This window comes from Pan paniscus, chromosome 20 (assembly GCF_029289425.2).
Source record: "Pan paniscus chromosome 20, NHGRI_mPanPan1-v2.0_pri, whole genome shotgun sequence".
NCBI lineage: Eukaryota > Metazoa > Chordata > Mammalia > Primates > Hominidae > Pan > Pan paniscus.
In genome coordinates, this window is record NC_073269.2 from 46,506,229 (window position 1) to 46,529,887 (window position 23,659).

General features: G+C 53.3%; 1 protein-coding gene across 18 annotated transcripts in view; it reads right to left on the minus strand.

The window, feature by feature from the left end:
* Positions 1-23,659, minus strand: part of AKT2 (AKT serine/threonine kinase 2) — a 63,861-nt gene that overhangs the window by 16,643 nt on the left and 23,559 nt on the right. For 14 of the 18 annotated variants that reach the window (XR_010110892.1, XR_010110890.1, XR_004667942.4 and 11 more), the window contains 3 exons: positions 20,029-20,158; positions 9,932-10,060; positions 8,165-8,276 (listed from right to left, as the gene is read on the minus strand). Coding sequence is in view for 13 of the 18 variants with exons in the window: in XM_063600287.1 (XP_063456357.1) it covers positions 8,165-8,276; positions 9,932-10,060; positions 20,029-20,074 (287 nt within the window). In the remaining 5 variants the exon portion in view is untranslated. Of the gene's footprint in view, positions 1-8,164; positions 8,277-9,931; positions 10,061-20,028; positions 20,159-20,817; positions 21,918-23,394; positions 23,506-23,659 lie in introns of those variants that run through there. The other 4 variants (XM_063600288.1, XM_063600286.1, XM_055103210.2 and 1 more) reach the window with 3 other exon arrangements.

Here is a 23,659-nt window from a genome sequence, read left to right on the forward strand (position 1 = left end):
ACCACAGCGATGCAGGAGGTTATCTGGGAGTAACTGGGGCTCGCCTGCTGCCTGACTAGCTTCCGATCCAATTCTAACTGGACCAAAGTTGCAAGGTTGCAGCACTCGGAATTCCAGACGAAAAGCAAGGGCCTCTGTCCAGGATCCTTCTCAAGGGTTTGCAACATGGCGTCTGGGGCAAAGGGGAGCTCCCCATGAAGCTGGGCCTCAAGTATCTTCTAGCCCCCAGAGGAGAGCCCCTGGGTAAACCAGGACTGTAAAAATAACAGCACTGAGTGGCTAGCTCCAGACACCACCTCGCTTGATTCTCAAGAGCACTGCAATTCTCAAGAGCCAGCATTTCTGCTGTGGGGACTGAGGCACATGGAGGTGGAGTCACCTGTGAAGGTCACACAGCAGGGATGTGGCAGAGCTGGCACTCACCTGTGCACAGCCTACTCCTCCTTAGCACCACCCGCCTGTCCCTGAGCCTCAGTGAAGCGCTGAAAGCTACACGAGACTCAGGAGGGTAAAGCAGGGACCCTCTCTAGGGAAGGCTCATGGGACGCCCAGCCAGGGAGCCCACGGGCAAAGCGAAGGAAGAACTCTCCTCGGAAGCCATGATCTGCACCCGCCTTTCAGAGAGGGGCCCCCACCCCTGCCACTCAACAGCAGTCCCACGAACACCTTCCACTTGCAGAGGCTGGTACCACTGTGCGTTACGGTGGAGGACTCCTGTCGCCCTCCCAGCAACCCTGTGTAGTAGGTACTGCCATTCACTTCAGGCTAAAATGACAAGACCGAAGCACAGAGAGGCTCATCTGCCCACCGACAGAGGCCAGGGACACAAGAAGTGCCCAGGCACTTCTACCTCCAAGAGCACGTCCCCCATCGGTATTTTCTGGAACCTTCTCATCCTCATTTGGGCTCAGGGCCAGGGGAGGGACATGGGGGAGCCACGTTCGCCATGCCAACACTGGGAAGGGCACAGTACGGGGCAAGCATAGGCTCTGGGCCAGGAGCTGTGGGGTCATTGCCACCCAATGCGCTGCCTGCCTTCCGTACCAGCTGGGGACCTCACAGTGGGTGAGAGGACAGGCTCTGGGGGATGGCCTGGACGTGGATCCCAGCTCTGCCCCTTCCTGCAGGCAACACTGGGCAGGTTGTATGCCCTTCCTGTGCCTCGGTGGGTGAGGCACTAGAGGGTCCTATCAGGGTGAAATGAGACACTAGACATAAAGTGCTGAGAGCGGTGCCCAGCACAGTGAGGTCTCAGAAGGCTGTCATGAGAGTTCACCCAGCCGGCCTGCAAATGTGGAGCATTTCTGTGCACCAGGCTTGTTCAGGGCACTGCGGATGCAGCAGGGGACAAGCCCATCAGGGCTCCTGACCTCAAGGGGAGGACAAGTGTGTAGAAGCTCCAAGGCGGGGGCCAAACAGGGAGAATCCTTCTCAGAGGGCAGTGAGGGGAGGCCTGAGGAGATGACGTTTAAACCAGGACCTGAACAATGGCCATCCCCAGTGCCTAGAACAGGCCCTTGGCACACAGCTATGAAATAAATGAAATGGAGGGAAGGAGGCAGGGGATTGGGAGGGAAAGGAACCCAGGCAGAGGGAACTGCGTGGCAAAGACCCCAGGGCAGGAGCAAGCTGGGGTGTCTGTGGAAGGCACACAGGTGCCAGAATGGCTGGAGCCAACAGAGAGGAGTGGAGGAGATGAGGACAGAGAGGAGTGGAGGAGATGAGGACAGGGAGGAGCGGAGGAGATGAGGACAGGGAGGAGCGGAGGAGATGAGGACAGGGAGGAGCGGAGGAGATGAGGACAGGGAGGAGTGGAGGAGATGGGGACAGGGAGGAGTGGAGGAGATGAGGACAGGGAGGAGTGGAGGAGATGAGGACAGGGAGGAGTGGAGATGAGGACAGGGAGGAGTGGAGGAGATGAGGACAGGGAGGAGTGGAGGAGATGAGGACAGGGAGGAGTGGAGGAGATGAGGACAGGGAGGAGTGGAGGAGATGAGGACAGGGAGGAGTGGAGGAGATGAGGACAGGGAGGAGTGGAGGAGATGAGGACAGGGAGGAGTGGAGGAGATGAGGACAGGGAGGAGTGGAGATGAGGACAGGGAGGAGAGCATGCCCAGACCGCTCCGGCCTCTACGTGCCACCATGTTAGAGATCTGGGTCTCATCCTCAGCACCACAGGAAGTCGCTGAAGGGTTTTAGTCAGGGGGAACAGGCTCCAAATTTCTGTTTTAAGTCAGTAGCTGCTGTGTGGGCTACAGACTGGGGGCAGTGAGAGGAGACCCCGGCATCCTCCAGGAAAGAGATGCTGGTGGCAGAGGAGACAGAGGTAAGAAAGGTACCAGCGCTGCGTGTGCCAAAGCTGCCATGGGCAGGCCCTGCGCCAGTGCCTTCACGTTTACTTCCTCCTCTGCACCTCATGACGGCCAGGGAACTGAGCCCCACTGAGGGAGAGACATGGCAGCTGGCCTGAATCCAGGGCCTGGACCCCAGCCCTGGGCCATCCTGTGGGGCACCCCAGAGAGAAGCTCGGCGAAGCAGAGGTGGCAGGGCTGTCCTTCATGCACAAGCCCGTCCTCACCGCTTCAGGAGTGACGGCTGACTGTGGGGACTCTCCCCTAACCATCACTTCCCCGACCTAGAGGGGCATTTACAGCTGGAGGGCATCTGGGGCCCTCCCTGTGCACAGATAGTCTGCCTTGTGAGGAGAAAATAAGTTAATATATGAAAAGTCCTCGGAACAGGATCTAGCTCAGAGAATTTAATTATTTTTTATTCATCCAACAAACATTTACTGAACACCCATTTGTGTGCCAGATACATACATAAATATAAATGTCCCACTTGGTGGACAGGTGCTATGAAGAAAAGCACAGCTGGGGAAGGGCAAGACAGAGAAGGGAGGCAGGGCAGGACGCACTGGGGCGGCAACACTGGGGCAGAGACCTCGTGGAGTCGGGGAGAGCTGTGATGGCATCTCAGGGAAGAAGGCCTTAGACAAACACGACAGCAAGCGCTGAGGCCCTCGGGCAAGAGATGTGCTAGGCATGTTTAAGGAACAGCAAGGAGACACGTGGCTAAGTGAGGGTGCTTGTGGTAGGAAATGCTTCTGGAGAGGTCGCTGGATCATACAGGACTCTGCAGGACACAGCACGGACCTTGGAGTTTACTCTGAGTGGGACTGAAAGCCATTCAGAGTTCTAAGCAGAGAAAATATATGATAAGATTTACATCAAGGCCAGGCACGGTGGCTCACGCTTGTAATCCCAGCATTTTGGGAGGCCGAGGCGGGCGGATCACCTGAGGTCAGGAGTTCGAGACCAGCCTGACCAACATGAGAGAAACCCCATCTCTACTAAAAATACAAAATGAGCTAGGCATGGTGGCGCGTGCCTGTAATCCCAGCTACTCAGGAGGCTGAGGCGTGAGAATCACTTGAACCCAGGAGGAAGATGTTGCAGTGAGCCAAGATTGCGCCATTGTACTCCAGCCTGGGCAACAAGAGTGAAACTCTGTCTAAAAAAAAAAGAAAGAAAGATTTACGTCAAAAAGATCACACATGGCCAGGCACAGTGGCTCATGGCTGTAATCTTAGCACTCTGAGAGGTTAAGATGGGCAGATCACTTGAGCCCAGGAGTTCAAGACCAGCCTGGGCAACATGGTGAAACCCCATCTCTACAAAAAATACAAAAATTAGCCTGGTGTGGTGGCAGGCGCCTGTAGTTCTAGCTACTAGGGAGGCTGGGGTGGGAGGATCACCTAAATCCGGGAGATTGAGGCTGCAGTGAGTCGTGATTCTGCCACTGCACTGCAGCCTGGGCAACAGAGACCCCATCAAAACAACAACGAAAAGATCATACTCACCTGATGCACTATTAAGTATTCCTGCCTGCCAAGACCAGGGGTCTGCAAACTTTTTCCATCAAGGACCAGAAAGCTGGGTGTGGTGGTTTGTGCCTATAATCCCAGCACTTTGGGAGGTCGAGGAGGGAGGATTGCTTGAGACCAGGAGTTCCAGACCGGCCTGGACAACATAGCAAGACTCTGTCTCCACAAAAAAATTTAAAAATTTGCCAGGCATGGTGGTGCACACCTATAGTCCCAGCTACTCGGGATCCTGAGGCATAAGGATGGATTAAGCTCAGGAGTTTGAGACTGCAGTGAGCTATGATTGCACCGCTGCACTCCAGCCTGGGCAAGAGAGCAAGAACTTGTCTCTAAAAAAAAAGTTTTAAATTTAAAAAATTTTAATTAAAATTTTAAAAGGGCCAATTATTAAATTTTTTAGGTGTTGCAAGACAGTCTTTGTCACAACTACTTAACCCAGCCACAGTAAGCCAAAAGCAGCCAGACTATTCATGAACAAATGGACATGGTCATGTTCCAATAAAACTTTATTTACAAAAATGGAAGGCAGGGCCATAGTTTGCCAACCCTGTTCCAGGCCTAATTCTAGTTTACAAGAAATACAAACATGGGGAACAAAAGTAAACAACACCAAAAGGCAATAATGTGACACACCCAGAAGGTGTGACATTCTACAAGACAACTAGCCTGGCTTGTCAAAAAAATAAATAAAAAAATAAAAAATCAATGTCTTGGGGAGGAAAAAAAAAGACAAAGAGCTGAACTAGATTAAATAAAACAAGTCAAAGAGACATGTACCTTGAATGAATACTGGTTTTAAAACAATGTTCTAAAGGTTGCATATCCTTCAAAAGGTAACTAAAGAAATTCAAGTACGGCATGGATAAGGAGAAGTTACTAGTAAACAAAGATTATAATCATCTCAGGCGTGACAGCATCATGATTCTGTAGGAGAAAGTCCTTATTCTTAGGAGATGCCTGCTGAAACGCTAAGAATGTCACTAAGTATGAACACAAGTTCAAGTTCAGCATAAAACACAACCAGATGAAGCAGACACGGTGAATGCGGGACTGCAGAGTCTAGGAGTGGGGCGCGTGGAAGTCCATTCATTATACTATTCTTTCAACTTTTCTCCATGTGAAACACGTCTGCAGTGAAGTGGGGGACAGGGAGGAGGGTCTCTCCAGCTGGAGAGGCAACCAGGAGCCCAGTGAGGAGGCGCTGCAGCACCTAGCCAACAAGCAGTCACCGACTGGCACCCACCTGCCCTGCAACCCCTGCCTCCCTCCCCAGGCTTAAGAGAGGCCAGCTGACATCAGCCTGTGTGGGCCAGGGCTGTGAGGACAGCATCAGTCAGCCAGGAGCAGAGTGGAGGGGGCCTCCCTCTTGCTGGGTTTCTGGTTCACCCCCTCCACCCACCCATAGTTAAGGTCAGAAATCTGGGACCTGGTCTCTTAGTCGTTCCAGCAGTTTTCTCTTTGGCAACAGCAGCAGGTACCAAGAAGAAAAGGCAGGTGGGGCTCTCCAGCCTACAGAATCTTGGTAAAGGAAAGGGCACGTTGTCTTGTGAAAATGGAAACGAGACCATCTCTCCTGCCTACTAAAACACCTTGTCAGCTCCACCTTGTCAGTACCTGATGTGCCAGGTATTGCTGCATCAGCCGCTCCTATTTATCATTCCCCTGCATCGTGTAACTATCCTGGGACAAACCCCAATTTACTAAGCACCTGCCAAGCCCTGTGGGATCTCCACCTGCAGTCCAAGGCCTTGGCTGAGCTCTCCAGCTTCGAGCGCCTCCACTTCCCCTCTTCCAACACTCCTGGCCCCTTGGTTCTCTGGTGACACAGAACCCCCTGTAGTCCCTGGAATGCATGAGCTATTTCACCTCCAGGCCTTTGCATATGCTGTCCCTTCTGAACTTTCTCCTTGCTATCTCCGTGGCCAACTCCTATCCAGTCTTCAAAACCCAGCTCAACACCCAGGATCTATACACCCACTGGTCTTGATCTGTTTTTACTGGCCATTCATGTTTTGGTCCATAGTTTTCAACTGAGTAGCACCTCAGCTGGCTTGAGATGGTAATTTTGTTCCCCTCAGTAGGGCAAGTATATTTTTTACCTTGGGAGGATGTGCAACAATAATTATAGTATAGATTATAGTAACAAGTCTCATGATATTGTGGGTTCCTGAGCTGTACTGTCCAAGAAGGTAGCCACTAGCCATATGTGGCTCTTTAAATCAATTAAAATAAACTAGAAAAAATCCATTCCTCGGTGGCTGTATTTCAAATGCTCAATCGGCACAAGCAGTCAGCACAGGCAATTGGCACAGGTGCCTACTGGACAGTGCAGATAAAGGGCATTTCCACAATGGCCAGAAGTTTTCTTGGACGGCATGATTTTAGGGCTCTCTAGAGGGTCTGCTGAAACCTTACCCCATAGATAAGATAGAAGACTGTTTCTCAAAGTGAGGCCCAAAAGGACAAAGTGGGAAAAAGAAACATTTCCCACTGATTACAAAGGGCAAAGCTCCTTAATCTATAAAGAGCTAATACATAAATAAGAAAAAGACCAACTACCCAACAGAAAAATAGACAGACAATATAGACAGTTCAGAATAGGAACTCACACGGCCCTTGAGGGTCAAACTCATCCACAGAGAAAGAAAGGGAAGTTAAACACCCCGAGGTGCTGAATTTTTCCACTGCTCAGACTGGTACAAATCCAAATGTTTGAAAACACAAGGCCATGGGGGCACTCTCAGACATCACCTAATGGAAACATCGCAAAACCACAAACTTATTTTCCCTGTGCCTCGGCAATCCTGCATCTAAGCACTCGTCACACAGGTCTACCTGTGCGCACATCAAACGAGACAGACATGGCTATTTCACTGCAGCATTCCTTATAATGAGCCAAAGGCTGGAAACAACCCCAGTCATCACAATAAAGAACGGCTAAATAAACACACTTGGGACACGCATGTCCAACTGTCCAAAAAAAAAGAAAGCAAAACATGAAACAAAGCAGCTGCATCTCTGCATATATCAAGGCAAATTCCCCAAGGTACACTAAGGGAAAAAGCAAGTCCAGAAGCATGTACAATGCTACCTTTTGTATTAAAAAAAAAAAAAAAAAAAAAAAAAGGCAGCCAGGCACAAAGGTCTCCCTCTGCTCTTCGAGGGCACCTAAGAACAGTGATTAACTGGGGGGCAGGGAGGTGGATGGAAAGGGCAGGGTAGGGGAAGCTCCCACTAGACACCTCCTTATACTGTTTCAATTTTGAAATAGATGAGTCTTTATCATCTCTTCTGATTACTAAATTGATCTTTTTAAAATGACTCTCTGGACCACCTGCCTCAAAATCAATAGAGATGCTCATTAAGAATGTAGGTCCTGCCGGGCAGGGTGGCTCACGCCTGTAATCCCAGCACTTTGAAGGCCGAGGGAGATCACCTAAGGCCAAAAGTTCGAGACCAGTGTGGCCAACATGGCGAAACCCTGTCTCTACTAAAAATACAAAAATTAGCCAGATGTGGTGGCACATGCCTGTAATCCCAGCTACTTGGGAGGCTGAGGCAGGAGAATCACTTGAACCTGGGAGGCGGAAGTTGCAGTAAACTGAGATGGGGCCACTACACTCCAGCCTGGGCAACAGAGCAAGACTCCGTCTCAAAAAAAAAAAAAAAGGGGTCAGGTGTGGTGGCTTGCACCTGTAATCCCAGCACTTTGGGAGGCCGAGGCAGGCGGATCACCTGAGGTCAGGAGTTTGAGACCAGCCTGGCTAATATGGAGAAGGCCCTTTTCTACTAAAAATACAAAAACTAAGCCGGGCATGGTGGCACACACCTGTAATCCCAGCTACTTGGGAGGCTGAGGCAGGAAAATCGCTTGAACCCAGGAGGTGGAGGTTGCAGTGAGCCAAGATCATGCCACTGCATTCCAACTTGGGCAACAAGAGCGAAACTCCATTTCGGAAAAAAAAAAAAAAGAATGTAGCTCCCTGACCCTAGGCAGATCTCCAGGTAGTCACAGGTCTTGAGGCGAGGCCCAGCGGTCTAGACATTTCACGAGCTCTGCCTGTGATTCCGATGCACCCGCAAGTCAAAGGGCAGAGTAGGGTCTTCAGACTAAGAACCCCAGCTCTTCTCAGCCCCAGCTGGGGAGACCCCCCAACCAGAAGCGCAGATAGGAAACCCCGATGTAGGGTCCCAGGGAAAATCTCTCCAGCTGTACCTTTTCTCCTCACACCAGGCTTGCTCCCTCTCAAGGGCAGCCACACAGAGGCCCAGACTGACCTCTCATCTGGAGAATCCACGTGGAAGGTCCTCTCGATGACTGTGGTCCACTGCAGGCAGCGTATGACAAAGGTGTTGGGTCGCGGCCTCTCGGTCTTCATCAGCTGGCATTCTGCAGGCAGAGGGAACAGACAGCAGGGGGCTGAGGGGATAGCCCTACTAGCCTGCAGCCCAAAGTGCCCGAGCCACCTCCCACAGGCCTAGCCCCATGCTAGATGGTGCTGGGGACACTCTAGGGACTGAGACAGCCCTGGTCCTGTTCTCACAGGGCTCAGGGTCTTGTGTGTGTGTGTGTGGAAGGAGAGAAGCCCACCAGAGAGTAATGGCTCCATAGACAGGGCCGCGATGGGGACAAGCCTAGAGGTGTGCAGAAGCTCAGAGGTAGCATCCAACCCAGCCTGGGGGGTGGGGGGGCTTCCCAGAGGAAGCAGCTTCTCTGAACTAAGCCCTGAAGGAAAAGGGAACTTAGAGGGTACACGGAGAACAGACGCTCAGAGGTGAGAGGAGGTTCAAAATCCTCACGGGGTGGCCAATTCTGCTCCAAGGGTGAGGAGGGGTAAGTGAGAGACAGCCCTGGAGAGGTGGGCTGGGGCCAGCCAGGCAGGGCTTTGGAGGCCATGGGAAAGAATCTGGACTTTGTCCTCGGGGCAGCAGGGAGCCATAGAAGGCTTTAGATAGGGAAGAGACACAAACAGACTGAGACTGATCCCCTCTGGCTGCCATGTAGAGGGTGAGGCTGGAGGTTGGAAGGCCAGGGAGGTGGGGAGCCAGCTAGGGAGGATGGGGCCACACCAGAGTGGAGCCCTGCAGACAGGCCATGGGGAGAGGGCACTGAGGACCAGGCCCAGGCCTCTCGGCCTGCTGTCCCTGAGACGGAGACAGGAATAGAGCTGGGAGAGGCCTGAAGGTCAGGTTGGGATGTGGCACATGAGGGACCTTGAAGACACTTGGGGAGATGTGTCCAAGGAGCAGCCTGGGACAGGCTGGGAGTTCTAGTGAGACACTGAGGTTGGGAACAGATGTGTCAGGGTCACCAGCACATGTGGAGAGCAATCAGGAAAAGGCTTCATGCAGAGCAGCGTGGGACGGGGACTGGGTTCCAGAGCATGGCAGGAGAGGATAGTGGTCTGAGCTAAGGCACTGGCGGTGGAGATGGGGGTGCCTCTGTAATGTTCTTAGCAGGCGAACAACAGGACATGGTGACCCATCAGGTCAGCAAGGAAGGAAGGCGGCGGAAAGGGGCAGCGATGTGGACAGGACCATATTCTCCAAGGCTCAGTCAAGAGCTTGGGGCTTGTGAAACTTCACTGCCAGGGTCTGGCTGGAAGACATCCCTTTGGGTATCACAGAGGGACAGAGGACGCGAGGCCAGCCCTGTGACCAGCTGAGTGGGAAGCTGTGACCCCTCTACGTCCGAGGGACAGAGGATGGAGGCTGTTACCAAAGCACAGGATGGGAGGCACCTGCCACCAGCTGGGGACTCCAAGGCCTGGCTGACAGAAGCTGGAACCACAAGGAGGCAATGCATGGGGCTGGGTGTGGGCAAATGCCCTGGCTTCTCCCTCCCTCCCACTCTGCATCTACCCGCAGGACAGCCCCGCCTGGCCAGCTAACAAGGAGGGAGAGCAGGGGAAGGGTGAAAACAGATCCAAGGGCAAGCAGGCCCAGGACAGGCCCATGGCTCAATGACCAAGTCCCACAAGCCCCTAAGACCTGCCAGCCATCCTGTGAGCACCAGAACACTGACCCACTCATCCCAAGACACACCTGCTACGGAGAAGTTGTTTAAGGGGGGTAGAGTCTGATCAGGGGCCTCGGGCCTCTCCTTGTACCCAATGAAGGAGCCGTCGCTCTTCAGCAGGAAGTACCGTGGCCTCCAGGTCTTGATGTATTCACCTGAAATGAGGCAGGAAGGGAGGGAGAGAGGTTAGGACAAGGTTGAGTGATGTCCCAGGTAGGCGGCAGGAGGCCCAGTGTGATGGTGACTCACAAGGGGTACCACGGGGCGGGGAGGTGCGGGGGACACACGAGAATGCCTCTCCCGGAGGAGCCCTCCAGGTGGCCCCTGCTGACGCAGGCTGGGGCACTGGGCTGAGCCCGGGTGATCCACAGGTCATGCCTGGCAGGAAGGTGCCAGCAGCAGTGCCCTGGGGCACCAGTTGCCTCAGCGTGTGGCCAGGAGCAAGCTGTCTGTGCCAGCTCCTGGCCTAGTCCCAGGGGAGGCCCAGGCTTCCAAACACACATGCCCTGTGGCCCTGTAAGGCCAAATCCCATGGGCTGGGATTCACCAATACAGCTGTGCAGGTAGCTCCAATGCCAAAACACTTCTGTGCCAGGCAGGGTGGCACTGCTGCCACACCCTCCCAGCGCCCCTTGACTCTTTCCAACTGTTCTTCACCATGAATATCCAAGCACCCTACACGCACACACACACACACACACACACATACACACACACACGAACCCACTCCTCAGAGAGCTGCTAAGGATTAAAAGGAGATGGTGAAACATATCCACACAAAAACTTACACACAAATGTCCTCAACAGCATTATTCATAACAGCTAGCAAGTGGAAACAACCCTAATGTCCATCAACAACGAATGGATAAACAAAATGTAGCAGATTCATACAACGGAAAACTATTCAGTCATAAAAAGAAACGAAGTACTGAGACATGCTGCCATGTGGAGGAACCGTAACTTATGCTAAGTGAAAGAAGCCAGTCACAAAGGACCACGTATCATTATGACTCCATTTATATAAAAGGCCCAGAACAGGCAAATCTACAGAGATGAAAAGTAGGGCCCGGCACGGTGGCGCACACCTGGAATCCCAGCACTTTGGGAGGCCAAGGCGAGCAGATCACCTGAGGTCGGGAGTTGGAGACCAGCCTGACCAACATGGAGAAACCCCATCTCTACTAAAAATACAAAATTAGCCAGGCATGGTGGTGCATGCCTATAATCCCACTACTTGGGAGGCTGAGGCAGGAGACTCCTTGAACCTGGGAGGCAGAGGTTGCCGTGAGCCAAGATCACACCATTGCACTCCAGCCTGGGCAACAAGAGCGAAACTCCATCTCAAAAAAAAAAAAAAAAACCTGAGTATGGTGATGGATGCACAACTCTGAATATACTAAAACCAACTGAACTGTATGCTTTAAATGGATGAATCATGTAGTACATCAATTTTACCTCAACATGGCTATTAAACACCAGCACAGTGGCTCCCACCTGTAAAATCCTAGCACTTTGGGAGGCTGAGGCAGGCTTAAGTCTGGAGTTTGAGACGAGCCTGGGCAACATAGTGAGATCCGGTCTCCACAAAAAATGTTTTTTAATTAGCCAGGAGTGGTTGCGTGTGCCTGAAGTCCCAGCTACTCAGGAGGCCGAAATGGGAGAATCACCTGAGCTGAAGAAATTGAAGCTATGATGGTGCCACTGCAGTCCAGCCCAGTGACAGAGCAAGACCCTAGCTCTTAAAAAAAAAAAAAAAAAAAAGCATTTACAAAAGCCTCCAAAAAAATACTTAACCAAGGGGGGGTGAAGGGCTTGTATACTACAAAACATTGTTTAAAGAAATTAGAGATCTACATAAATGCAAAGACATCCTGTGTTCATGGATTAGAAGACAATATTGTTAAGATGGCAATACTACCCAAAGCAATATACAGATTCAATGCAATTCCTATCAAAATTCCAACAGGCTTTTTCTTTTTTCAGAAATAGAAAAGCCAATCCTCACATTCACATGGAATTTCAAAGGGCCCCAAAGAGCCAAAATAATATTGAAAAAGAAAAATAAAGTTAAATACTTTCCAATTTCAAAATTTACTATACAAAGCTATAGTAATCAAAACAGTACAGTTTATACAGGACAGACATACAGACCAATGGAAGATAATTCAGAGCCAAAAAATAAACCCAAATATCTACATTCAACTGATTTTCAACACAGGTGCCAAGATCATTCAATGGGGAAATAACAGTTTCTTCAACAAAGAGACTACATTTTTTCAAAACGAAAGAAAAGAAACCTAGAAGAAAAAATATCCTTACAATTTTTTTTGTTAATTTAAATACTGTTCCTTGCAGAGCAGGGAACAGTGACCCATAGGCAATGTGCCCAGAGTAGCCTATCCTCACAATCTTATCCCTATTTTGCAGATGAAGAAACTGAGGCAACTGGATATCCACATTCAAAAGAATGGATATCACATTCTTTTGTGATATCCTACTTCACACTATAAACCATATACAAAAATAAACTCAAAATGAATTGACCTGAATATAAGAGCTAAAACCACAAAAAAAGTCTAAGAATACATGAGTAAATCTCATTACTTTGAATTTGGCAATGAATTCTTAGATGACACCAAATGCACAAGCAACAAAAAGAAAAACTTCAAGTGAACTCATCAAAATTAAAAACCTTTGTGCATGAAAGGACACTGTCAAGAAAGTAAGAAGATAACCTACAGAATGGGTGGAAATACTTGGAAATCTAATAAGGGTCTATTAACCAGAACACATAAAGAACTCTTACAATGCAACAACAAAAAGACAAACCGCCTGATTTTAAAATGAGCAAAGGACTCAAAGAGATATTCCTCCAAAGATACACAAATGGTCAACAGAAAGATGAAAAGATGTTCAGCATCGTTAGTCATCTGGCAAACATAAATCAAAATCACGATGAAGGCCGGGCGTGGTAGCTCACACCTGTAATCCCAGCACTTTGGGAGGTCGAGGCAGGCGGATCACTTGAGGTCAGGAGTTCAAAACCAGCCTGGCCAACATGATCAAACCCCATCTCTACTAAAAATACAAAAATTAGCTGGGCATGGTGGCACATGCCTATAGTCCCAGTGCTTGGGAGGCTGAGGCCTGAGAATCATGTGAACCCAGGAGGTGGAGGTTACAGTGAGCTGAGATCGTGCCACTGCACTCCAGCATGGGAGACAGAGCAAGACTCTGTCTCAAAAAAAACAAAACAAAAACAAAAAAAACCCACACACACAATGAGGTACAACTTTACATGCCCAAGGATGGCTGTAATGAAAAAAAAACAAGTGTTGGCAAGGATATAAACTGACACCCTCATGCACTGCTGGTGGGAATGTAAAATGGTGCAGCTGCTTCTTCAAAAAGTTAAATATACCTCTGCCCGGCCGCCCCTACCGGGAAGTGAGGAGCCCCTCTGCCCGGCCAGCCGCCTCGTCCAGGAGGGAGGTGGGGGGGTCAGCCCCCCGCCTGGCCAGCCGCCCCGTCCGGGAGGCGAGGGGGGCCTCTGCCCGGCCGCCCCTACTGGGAAGTGAGGAGCCCCTCTGCCCGGCCAGCCGCCCCGTCCGGGAGGGAGGTGGGGGGGTCAGCCCCCCTCCCGGCCAGCCGCCCCATCCGGGAGGGAGGTGGGGGGGTCAGCCCCCCGCCCGGCCAGCCGCCCCATCCGGGAGGGAGGTGGGGGGATCAGCCCCCCGCCTGGCCAGCCGCCCCGTCCGGGAGGGAGGTGGGGGGATCAGCCCCCTGCCCGGCCAGCCGCCCTGTCCAGGAGGTGGGGGGGGCGCCTCTGCCCGGCCGCCCCTACTGGGAAGTGAGGAGCCCCTCTGCCCGGCCAGCCGCTCTGTCTGGGAGGGAGGTGGGGGGGTCAGCCCCCGGCCCGGCCAGCCGCCCCGTCCGGGAGGGAGGTGGGGGGGTTAGCCCCCCGCCTGGCCAGCCGCCCCATCCGGGAGGTGAGGGGCGCCTCTGCCCGGCCGCCCCTTCTGGGAAGTGAGGAGCCCCTCTGCCCGGCCAGCCGCCCCGTCCGGGAGGGAGGTGGGGGGGTCAGCCCCCCACCCGGCCAGCCGCCCCGTCCGGGAGGGAGGTGGGGGGGTCAGCCCCCCACCCGGCCAGCCGCCCCGTCCGGGAGGGAGGTGGGGGGTCAGCCCCCCGCCCGGCCAGCCGCCCCGTCCGGGAGGGAGGTGGGGGGGTCAGCCCCCCGCCCGGCCAGCCGCCCCGTCCGGGAGGGAGGTGGGGGGGTCAGCCCCCCGCCCGGCCAGCCGCCCCGCCCGGGAGGGAGGTGGGGGGTCAGCCCCCCGCCCGGCCAGCCGCCCCGTCCGGGAGGGAGGTGGGGGGGTCAGCCCCCCACCCGGCCAGCCGCCCCGTCCGGGAGGGAGGTGGGGGGATCAGCCCCCCGCCCGGCCAGCCACCCTGTCCGGGAGGTGAGGGGCGCCTCTGCCCGGCCGCCCCTACTGGGAAGTGAGGAGCCCCTCTGCCCGGCCAGCCGCCCTGTCCGGGAGGGAGGTGGGGGGTCAGCCCCCCGCCCGGCCAGCCGCCCCGTCCGGGAGGGAGGTGGGGGGGGGTCAGCCCCCCGCCCGGCCAGCCGCCCCGTCCGGGAGGTGAGGGGCGCTTCTGCCCGGCCGCCCCTACTGGGAAGTGAGGAGCTCCTCTGCCCGGCCACCACCCCATCTGGGAGGTGTACTCAACAGCTCATTGAGAACGGGCCATGAAGACAATGGCGGTTTTGTGGAATAGAAAGGGGGGAAAGGTGGGGAAAAGACTGAGAAATCGGATGGTTGCTGTGTCTGTGTAGAAAGAGGTAGACATGGGAGACTTTTCATTTTGTTCTGTACTAAGAAAAATTCTTCTGCCTTGGGATCCTGTTGATCTGTGACCTTACCCCCAACCCTGTGCTCTCTGAAACATGTGCTGTATCCACTCAGGGTTGAATGGATTAAGGGCGGTGCAAGATGTGCTTTGTTAAACAGATGCTTGAAGGCAGCATGTTCGTTAAGAGTCATCACCACTCCTTAATCTCAAGTACCCTGGGACACAAACACTGCGGAAGGCCGCAGGGTCCTCTGCCTAGGAAAACCAGAGAACTTTGTTCACTTGTTTATCTGCTGACCTTCCCTCCACTATTGTCCTGTGACCCTGCCAAATCCCACTCTGCGAGAAACACCCAAGAATGATCAATAAAAAAGAAAAAAAAAAAAAAGTTAAATATAGAATATATCACCCCGAGGCCGGGCACGGTGGTCACGCCTGTAATCCCAGCACTTTGGGAAGCCGAGGTGGGCGGATCCCAAGGTCAAGAGATAAAGACCATCCTGGCCAATATGGTGAAACCCCATCTCTACTAAAAATATAAAAATTAGCCAGGCGTGGTGGCGCACACCTGTAGTCCCAGCTACTCAGGAGGCTGAGGCAGGAGAATCACTTGAACCCAGGAGGCGGAGGCTGCAGTGAGCCGAGATCACGCCACTGCACTCCAGCCTGGTGACAGAGTGAGACTCCATCTCAAAAAAAAAAAAAAAAAAAAAAAGAATATATCACCCCAATGTCCATCAACAAATTAACAGATAACAAAATGTGATACATCTACAACATAGAGATTATTCATCCATAAGAAGGAATGACATATTGATATACGCTACTACATAGAGGAATCTCAAAAACATTAAGCTTAGCCAAGTGTGGCGGCACCTGCCTGTAGTCCCAGCTACTCTGGAGGCTGAGGCAGGAGGATCACTTGAGACCAGGAGGTTGAGGCTGCAGTGAGCCATGAGCCAAGGTCCCACCACTGCACTGCAGCCTGGGCGATAGCCCAAGACCCTGACTCAAAACAAAAAAACATGTTGCTAAGTTAAAGAAGCCAGTCACAAAAGGCCACATATGATTCCATTTACATGAAATGTCCAGAGTAGGTAAATTCATAGAGACAGAAAGTAAACTGGTGGTTAGCAGACATCAGGAGACAGGGGGTGCTATGAATTGAATTGTCCCCCAAAGTTCATGTGTTGGAAACTTGATCCCCAATGCAGCCTCATGGGAGGTATTTGGGTCAAGGGAGCACCACCCTCATGAATAGATTAATGACATTATCACAGAGTGGGTTCCTTATAAAAGGACGAGTTCGGCCGGGCGCAATGGCTCACGCCTGTAATCCCAGCACTTTGGGAGGCCAAGGCAGGTGGATCACCTGAGGTCAGGAGTTCAAGACCAGCCTGGCCGACATGGTGAAACCCCGTCTCTACTAATAATACAAAAATTAGCCAAGCATGGTGGCACACGCCTATAATCCCAGCTACTCAGGAGGCTGAAGCAGGAGAATTCCTTGAACCAAGGAGGCAGAGGTTGCAGTGAGCCGAGATCGCGCCACTGCACTCCAGCCTGGGCGACAGAGCAAGACTCCATCTCAAAAAAAAAAAAAACAAGACAAGTTCAGCCCTGTCTTGTTCTCTCTTACCCTTCCCCTTTCACCATGGGACGTGCGACAAGAAGATGCCAACCCTGAATCTCGGACTTCCCTACCTCCAGAACGGTAAGAAATAAGTTTCTGTTTATTATAAATTACCCAGTCTCGGGTAATGTGTTATAGCAGCACAGAATGAACTAAGACATAGGATACAAAAACTGACTGCTTAATGGGTACAAAGTTTTATTTTGGGGTAATGAAAAGGTTTTGAAACTAGATAGAGGTAGTGGTTACACAACATTGTGATATACTAAAGGCCAATGAATCATATGCTTCAAAATGGTTAATCTCACGTTATATAAATTTCATCCCCGTTTTTTTTTTTTTTAAAGGATAAAAACTAAAAAAAACCTCATCTGTGTTACTGGAGGTTAGGAGAGTGGTAACTGCTTGGGAGGAGCACAAGAGCTTCCGGGGACCGTCTTATTCTATTTCTTGAACTGTACACTGGGATTGGGGCGAGTTTATTATCCAGGCATTTATCTGTGGCCTTTCATACTTTGGTAACAAGCTAAGAAAAGAAACCTAAAAGCTGAACGCAGTGGCTCACAACTGTAATCCCAGCACTTTGGGAGGCCAAGACAGGAGACTCACTTGAGGCTAGGAGTTCAAGACCCACCTGGGCAATATAGCAAGACCATATACCTATGAAAAAAAAAAAAAAAAGACAAAAAAACAGGTAGAAGGAAAAATATCCTCACAATTGTATTCCTATTTTGCGAATGGGGAAACTGAGTCACAGAGCGGTCCTATTACTTTGCCCAAGCTTCCCAGCTGTTACCTGGGAGAGCCAGAATTGGAAAGCACAGCCCACATCTTGACTACTATACCGTCTGCCTCTAAACCGGCAGATGGAGCCCAGCATGGGGCGTGGCAGAGGGCAGGTGCTCTGCTAATGGTGGTGTGCTGCAGCTGTGTCAGAAGTGGGACCAGCACATGGCATGAGTGACTCTGATTAGATGTGCTATTACTACACCCTTGGCCTTAAGCACAGCTTGCTGGGTGAGAGGCAGCACGTGGGCCAGGCCTTGAGAGCACTAGTTCAGGAGTCAGAGGGCCTGAGTCCAACCTCAGCTCTACCCACTCCTTGCTGAAACCTCAAGCAAGTCACTCTTCCTACTGAACCTCAGCTTTCCAGTCTGTAAGGTGGCATGTGCTCCACAGGGCATCTATAAAAATTCAACAAAATCAGGCTTGCCTAGAGCAGAGACGGGTGTCTGGCACACAGTAAGTGCTCAGTAAACCAGCACTGCCATTATTTTAACCACCAAGGGGGTCGGTGGGGTGGTACAGGTCCCAAAAAAGCAGTAGTCAGCAGGGCCCACCTCACCTTGCCCACCTCTGCCAGCTGCTACTCAGAAAGATGGGCACTGGGAAGGCCCAAGAGTGCAGGTGTGCACAAGCGTGTGTGTAGGGTGCAAACCTGAGACAGGTGTGTCAGAGCTAGGCCATCCCAGATGACAGGGGCAGGCCTGTGGCTGGGTCATCTGGCCCCTTGTAACATGAATGCGGACACTGAAGGCCCAAGAGGGACCAAGACTCATTTAATGCCATCAGTAATCCTAGACCAGAGAGAAACTCTTGCCCCTCCAACAGTTCCACACCCATCCCAAGGCTCTCACAGTCCAGCCTAATGAGCCATGGCCTCCGCACGTGCAGGCCACGGGACAGGAGCCCATGACCCTGTGTACCCCAGCACATCACCCACACACCACACCAACCATTCATTCAACAACCATTTACTGAGTGCCTACTGTATGCCCACCACTTTTAGACGTGCTGGGGATACCACTGTGAAGAAGCCTCATGAAAATGCCTACCCTTGTAGAGCTGACAACATCAGAGATCTGGCTTGTTAACCCACTTTATAGATGTGAAACCAAGGCTCAGTGAGGTGACATGGCTTGCTCACAGTTGCACTAAGAGGAAGCAGCAGAACCAGGGTTAGAACCTTGATAGCTGCCAAGACTCAGGAAGCTCCATCAACAAACCCAGACTCCAGGCTCAGGCTGGGGGACTGGGCCATGGGACCTTAAAAGCCATCTCTGTCCAGAAAGAGCAGCAGGACACGAATCTCCTCTGCTCAGTCAGGTGGGGAGGCTGCTCCCAGGGAGGGGCGTCCATCCCTCATCGCTGCTCCCTGTCTGCGTCTGCAGGCTGGTACAGTGCAGGATGCGTGGCTCTTCCCGATGCCCGCAGTGCCAGCTTCCTGCCCCCTCTTTGAACAAGCCCACTTACCCCCTCAGGACTCACTGGCTGTCGCCTCTGGCATAACTGTGAGGCTCAATCCCCGATTTCCTTCAGGCCTTTATTCAGATGCCCCCTTCTCAGCGAAGCCCCCTCTGGCCACCCTGCCTGCCTCATGCCCTCCCATCCTCACGTTGCTTGTTTTTTCTCCATGGCTCGCGCCACCGTGAGACATGCATGTCTGCCTGGGAGCTGTCTGCCTCCCTATCAGCGCCCAAGATACTAACACGAGGATGGGATGTTTGCCTGTCGGGCTCACTGCTGGACCCCGGGACCTAGAACAGCGCCTGGCCCACAGGCGCTGCTCAGCACGTGTTTGCTGAATGAATGCAAGCGCACACAGGGCAGCCAACCGCCACACCTGGAGACCTTCTTTCCAGGGGGAGGCCCACAGAAGCTGGCCTGGGACAAAGCCATCTCTCAGCAGGTGGCGCTTCTTCCCATCTGCCTCCCAGTCTTGCTTGGCAGCCACTTGGGGACAAACAGCCCTGGGGTCAAAAAGGGTCTCTTCCCTGTCCTAACTTCACTGAAAGGGGACCTCAGCTTCCCACTAATACAAATGGATCAGGCCACGCATCGGCTCACGACATCACAGGGCTGCTCTCGTCTGGAGTGCCAAAGCCAAGGTCCTTTTCCATGACCTGCAGTCGCGACACGGCTGGACTCCGCGTTGCTCCTCTGCTTGCCTCCCCCAGCTCGCCCTAGCTCACACTGCTCCAGCCACGCTGTTACCAGAAAACACCAGGCACATCCCCACCTGGGAGCCTCTGTCCTTGCTGTCCCTCTCCCTGGGACACCCTTGCCCAGCCAGCATCTCACCTCCTCCAGGCTCCAGGCCTCTGACCACTGCCGTCTCCTCAGGGCAGCCTCTTGATGCCCCCCCGCCCCCAGCCCATTGTCCCTCACTCACAGTTCCCACTTTTCACCCCAGCACTTGCCACCCCGACATTCCATGTCTACTTATTTACTGCTTGCCCCACCCCCACTGGAATGTAAGCTCCATCAGGGGACCACTGTGTCTCGGAGCCCGGGGCTATCCGGCACAGCACACAGTCAATGAACACTTGCTAACTGAATGAATGCTGAATACTGCCTCACCATGTTAGTTCAGTGACGTGACTTCCCCTCTCTGGGCCTCAGTTTCTTCATCTATAAAATGGGGCTATGAATGAGATCACTCATGCACAGTCAGATCCCTGCTCTCCTGCCCAGATGACCACTGAAGGAGTCCACGAAACGGGGGCATAAGCAGCTGTGGGCCTGGGGCTGCGGAATGCTGGCTCCTCAGGCTGGTAAGACCCTCCGCCTCTGCCTCTCAGGGCACAGCTTCCAGGAGGAGCCAGCGTGGGAGAAAGAATCTGGCGGGCAAAAGCGGCCTCTTACCACGCTTGTGGAGCCAGCCTTCTTTGATGACAGACACCTCGTTCATGGTGGCAGCGTGGTACGCTGTCACCTAGCTCGGGACAGCTCAGGGCAGCAGGACATGCAGGAGGCACCGTGGACAGGGCACAGTCTGCAAGACAAGAGAGAAGCTGGTCAGGGCGGGAGGGGATTCCACACCAGCCCCTTCCCTGAGGACGCCGGGCTCTGAGGCCCTCTGGCTGTTCTGCCCACTCAGCAAAGGGTAAGGCCAGCAAGGGTGGCGTGGAGCCCGCTCTCAAGGACCCATTCTGAGCAGAGAGATGTGGCAATGTCCCCAGCGACCCCAATCTGGGGGAAGCAGAGCTCCCCGGCCTAAGCGCAGGCCAGACCCCAAACTCAGGACACCCATGCTGGGGGGAGGTGGCCCCTCTACCCACAGTCACTCCTGACTGAGCAAACATCAAGGTAGCCATGCCCTGCCCTCCCCGTGTCACTCCCATGGCCCAACACTGAGGTAACCCAGTATGAATGAGGCAGCCCAGGGTACCTGAGGGAGTGCGCAGAGCCACCAGCATCTGCCTGTCCCTCCACCATCTTACACACACACACTCTTTTCTCTCTCTCCCCACTCCCTTCTTTCCAAACCAGGAAGCCACCAACCTGCCACCTTCAACAAACTAAGCACACTCCCATCCCCCCATGCCATCCCATGCCATTCCCTGAGCCTCAGCGGCCTCCCTCCCCCCATCAGATGACAGAGAAAAGACAGGTCTCAGACAATCCGGGATCTTGAACAAGAAAGCAACCTACTGTGTATGCACGGTCTGGGGCCTAGAAGCCAGTCCTGGGGGCTTGACCAAGGCCCTGATCCCTACCCCAAGACCTTCACTTCTGTCCTCAGGGACCAGCAACCAACAGACTGAGGGACGCCGAGGCCACTGCTTCGTCTCAGGTTCCCAGAACGGAGGGGAGGAGGGCGCGAGGCAGCGCCAGCTGGGCCCCTACCTGGAGCCTGGGGCCTGGCCAGGGTCCACAGAGACCAAGGCGCCTTTGCCTTTCCCAGCCTGGGGTTATTTGCGGACAGCAGGTCGGGAGCTACGGTGGCCCCCAGAGAAGTGGCAGCTGGCTCTAGGGACACCATGGGCATCAGCTTTCTCTCGTGCCCCAGGGGAGCTGGTGGGCCGGACACGCTACTGCCTGGCATGTGACAGTGGCAGGCTGCCCAGGTCCCGGCAGAAGGAAGGGAGGTAAGTGGGAGGAAGCGGGAGGAAAGACAAGATGGACAATGACAGGGAAGTAAACAGGAGGGTGAGAAATCACATTCTGGGCTCCAAGCTGCAAAGGCAATGATGCGAGGCTGGGAGCAGCAATAAGGGGCTCCCCTTGCCAGCAACATGCCCGGCACCCCACAACCCAAACACACAGGACTGCCAGACTCTCAATCCTCAACATCCCCACATCTCAGCCGGGCACAGTGGCTCATGTCTGTAATCCCAACACTTTGGGAGGTCAAGGCAGGAGAATCCCTTGAGCCTAGGAGTTTGAGACCTGCCTGGGCAACGTAGTGAGAACTTGTCTCACTACCTAATTTTTTTCTACAAAAAAATTAAAAATTAAAAAATTAGCCAGGCATGGTGCTGTGCACCTGTAATGTCAGCTATTCGAGACAGGAGGATCACTCGAGCCTGGGAGGTCGAGGCTGCAGTGAGCCTTGATTGCACCACTGCACTCCAGCTTAGGTGACAGAATGAGACCCTGTCTCAAAAAATATATAAATATGTATGTATTTCTGTATCTCCCACTGTTCAGTGTGTCAACCTCTAACGTGACCATCTCTCCCCATCCTGCCCGCGGCCTGGCTCTAGTCAGGTCTGCCCCCATCTGCCCCCACCTCTTCCCCAAGTTCCTACGCTCCACTCTTGCTCCCTCCCACTCACCCCACATTCAGCAGCTAGAGGGATCCCCAACGCTGAACCTGTCTTTCTCCTGCTCAGAACCTTTGTGGCTCCCTGGTGTTCCCAGCAAAAAAGCCAAACTCCTCAGCTGAGGATCCAAGGCCCTTCAGGACCTGGCCTCTGCTGCCCTGCGTTCCAGGTGCATGAGCTGAGACGTGCACCTAGAAAGCCCTCGGGAAAGGCTAAGGACCATGACGTTGACTATTGCACCTCTCCAGCCTCTCCGCCCTACCTGACTCTCCATGTTACGCTTCTGTCACTCAAGCCCTTCCCTCTGGCCTCCATCAGGGACAGCACCTCCTTCTGGGTGTTCTTCTCTCTCTTCCTTGAGGTCTCAGCTAAACCAGTGCCTCCTCCAGGAAGCCTTCCCCACCTCAGAGGCTGCACTGTGTGCTCTTTGTGCACCCTCGGAGCAACCCTCCCAACACCTATTAACGCTAATGCAGCAGACCAGCAAAGCGTCTTATCTAATGAGCACATGAAGAAAGAGGCCAAGTGTCCCCAACTGACCCCCACCCCAGGACCACACACAGCCAGGGACACACTACCAGACTCTCTTCATGACACCAATCTTTTTTGGGGTGCATCCTAGACCCTGGATGGTACCAGCAACAGAATGTCACTAAGACACAGCCCTGCCTTCATGAGGCTCACAGTCTGGTGTGAGGGGCAGAAAAATACACGGATATGCAAATAATCAGGTGGTGGGGAGGCTGGAGAGTGGAAGAACAGGATGTTAGCTTGGTGTGGGGGACTTGCGAGCAGACACCCGAGTTAACTGAGGGAGTGAGCTGTGTAGACACATGAGGAAATGTATTTCAGCAGGGGAACAGAAAATGCAAGGACCTGAGGCAGGAGGGGGCCTGGTGAGGAGAAACACAAGAGAGAGGTGGACAGGGGAGAACACCAAGGGCCTTCTGGGCTATGGCTGGGACTGAGAGAAGCCCGTCCCCTACACGTACCTACACCACGCCTTCCCTGATGCAAGCTCAGTTCAAAATACTTCCCAAATGGCTGGGAGGGAGAACTCGGAGTCCAAAGGAAGGGCTGATGTGGAGGGAATAGAACAGGGGCTCCATGTCTCATCTCCCCTCTCGCTGGCCCACAGCGGCCCAGGGACATCGCCTCTCAGGGCCCTTGTAATGCAGCAGCACTAAAGCACCCACTGTGGGCCCAGGGCTCGGCCTACTGCCTGGCGCCCAATGAACAGCCAAACACACGGCTGCCATTATTCCAGAGAGAAGCAAAGGCAGCCAGGTATGGCCAAGAGTGGTCTGGGTTCCAGAGTCCAAGAGCCACCGCCAGCTGGGTGGCCTTGGGCAGGGTGCCGGCGCTCCCATGGAGTCTCTCCTGAATGCTCCCAACACCCCACCAGACAGTCAGTGACCATGCCCAGATGAGGACAGAAGCTGAGAGAAGGGAAGCTGTTTACCTTGGGTCTCCCAGCTGAGAAGCAGCGGAGGCCCTGGCCGCTGCTGGGATCAACAGAGCTGCTTTTTACAATCTCATCTCAGCAACTAAGGAGTCAGCACAGCTGGAGGGAGAGCAGGGGGAGGAGTTGGAAGATCCCCTGCGTCCCGCCTGGATCCTGCCCTGTCCTCCCACTGAGGGTGGTGCCTCAGCTGAGGTGTCCGTGACGCAGTCCTGTGGTGATGAAATACCAGCCACTGCAGCCAAGAAGATGGCTGGCTTAGGCC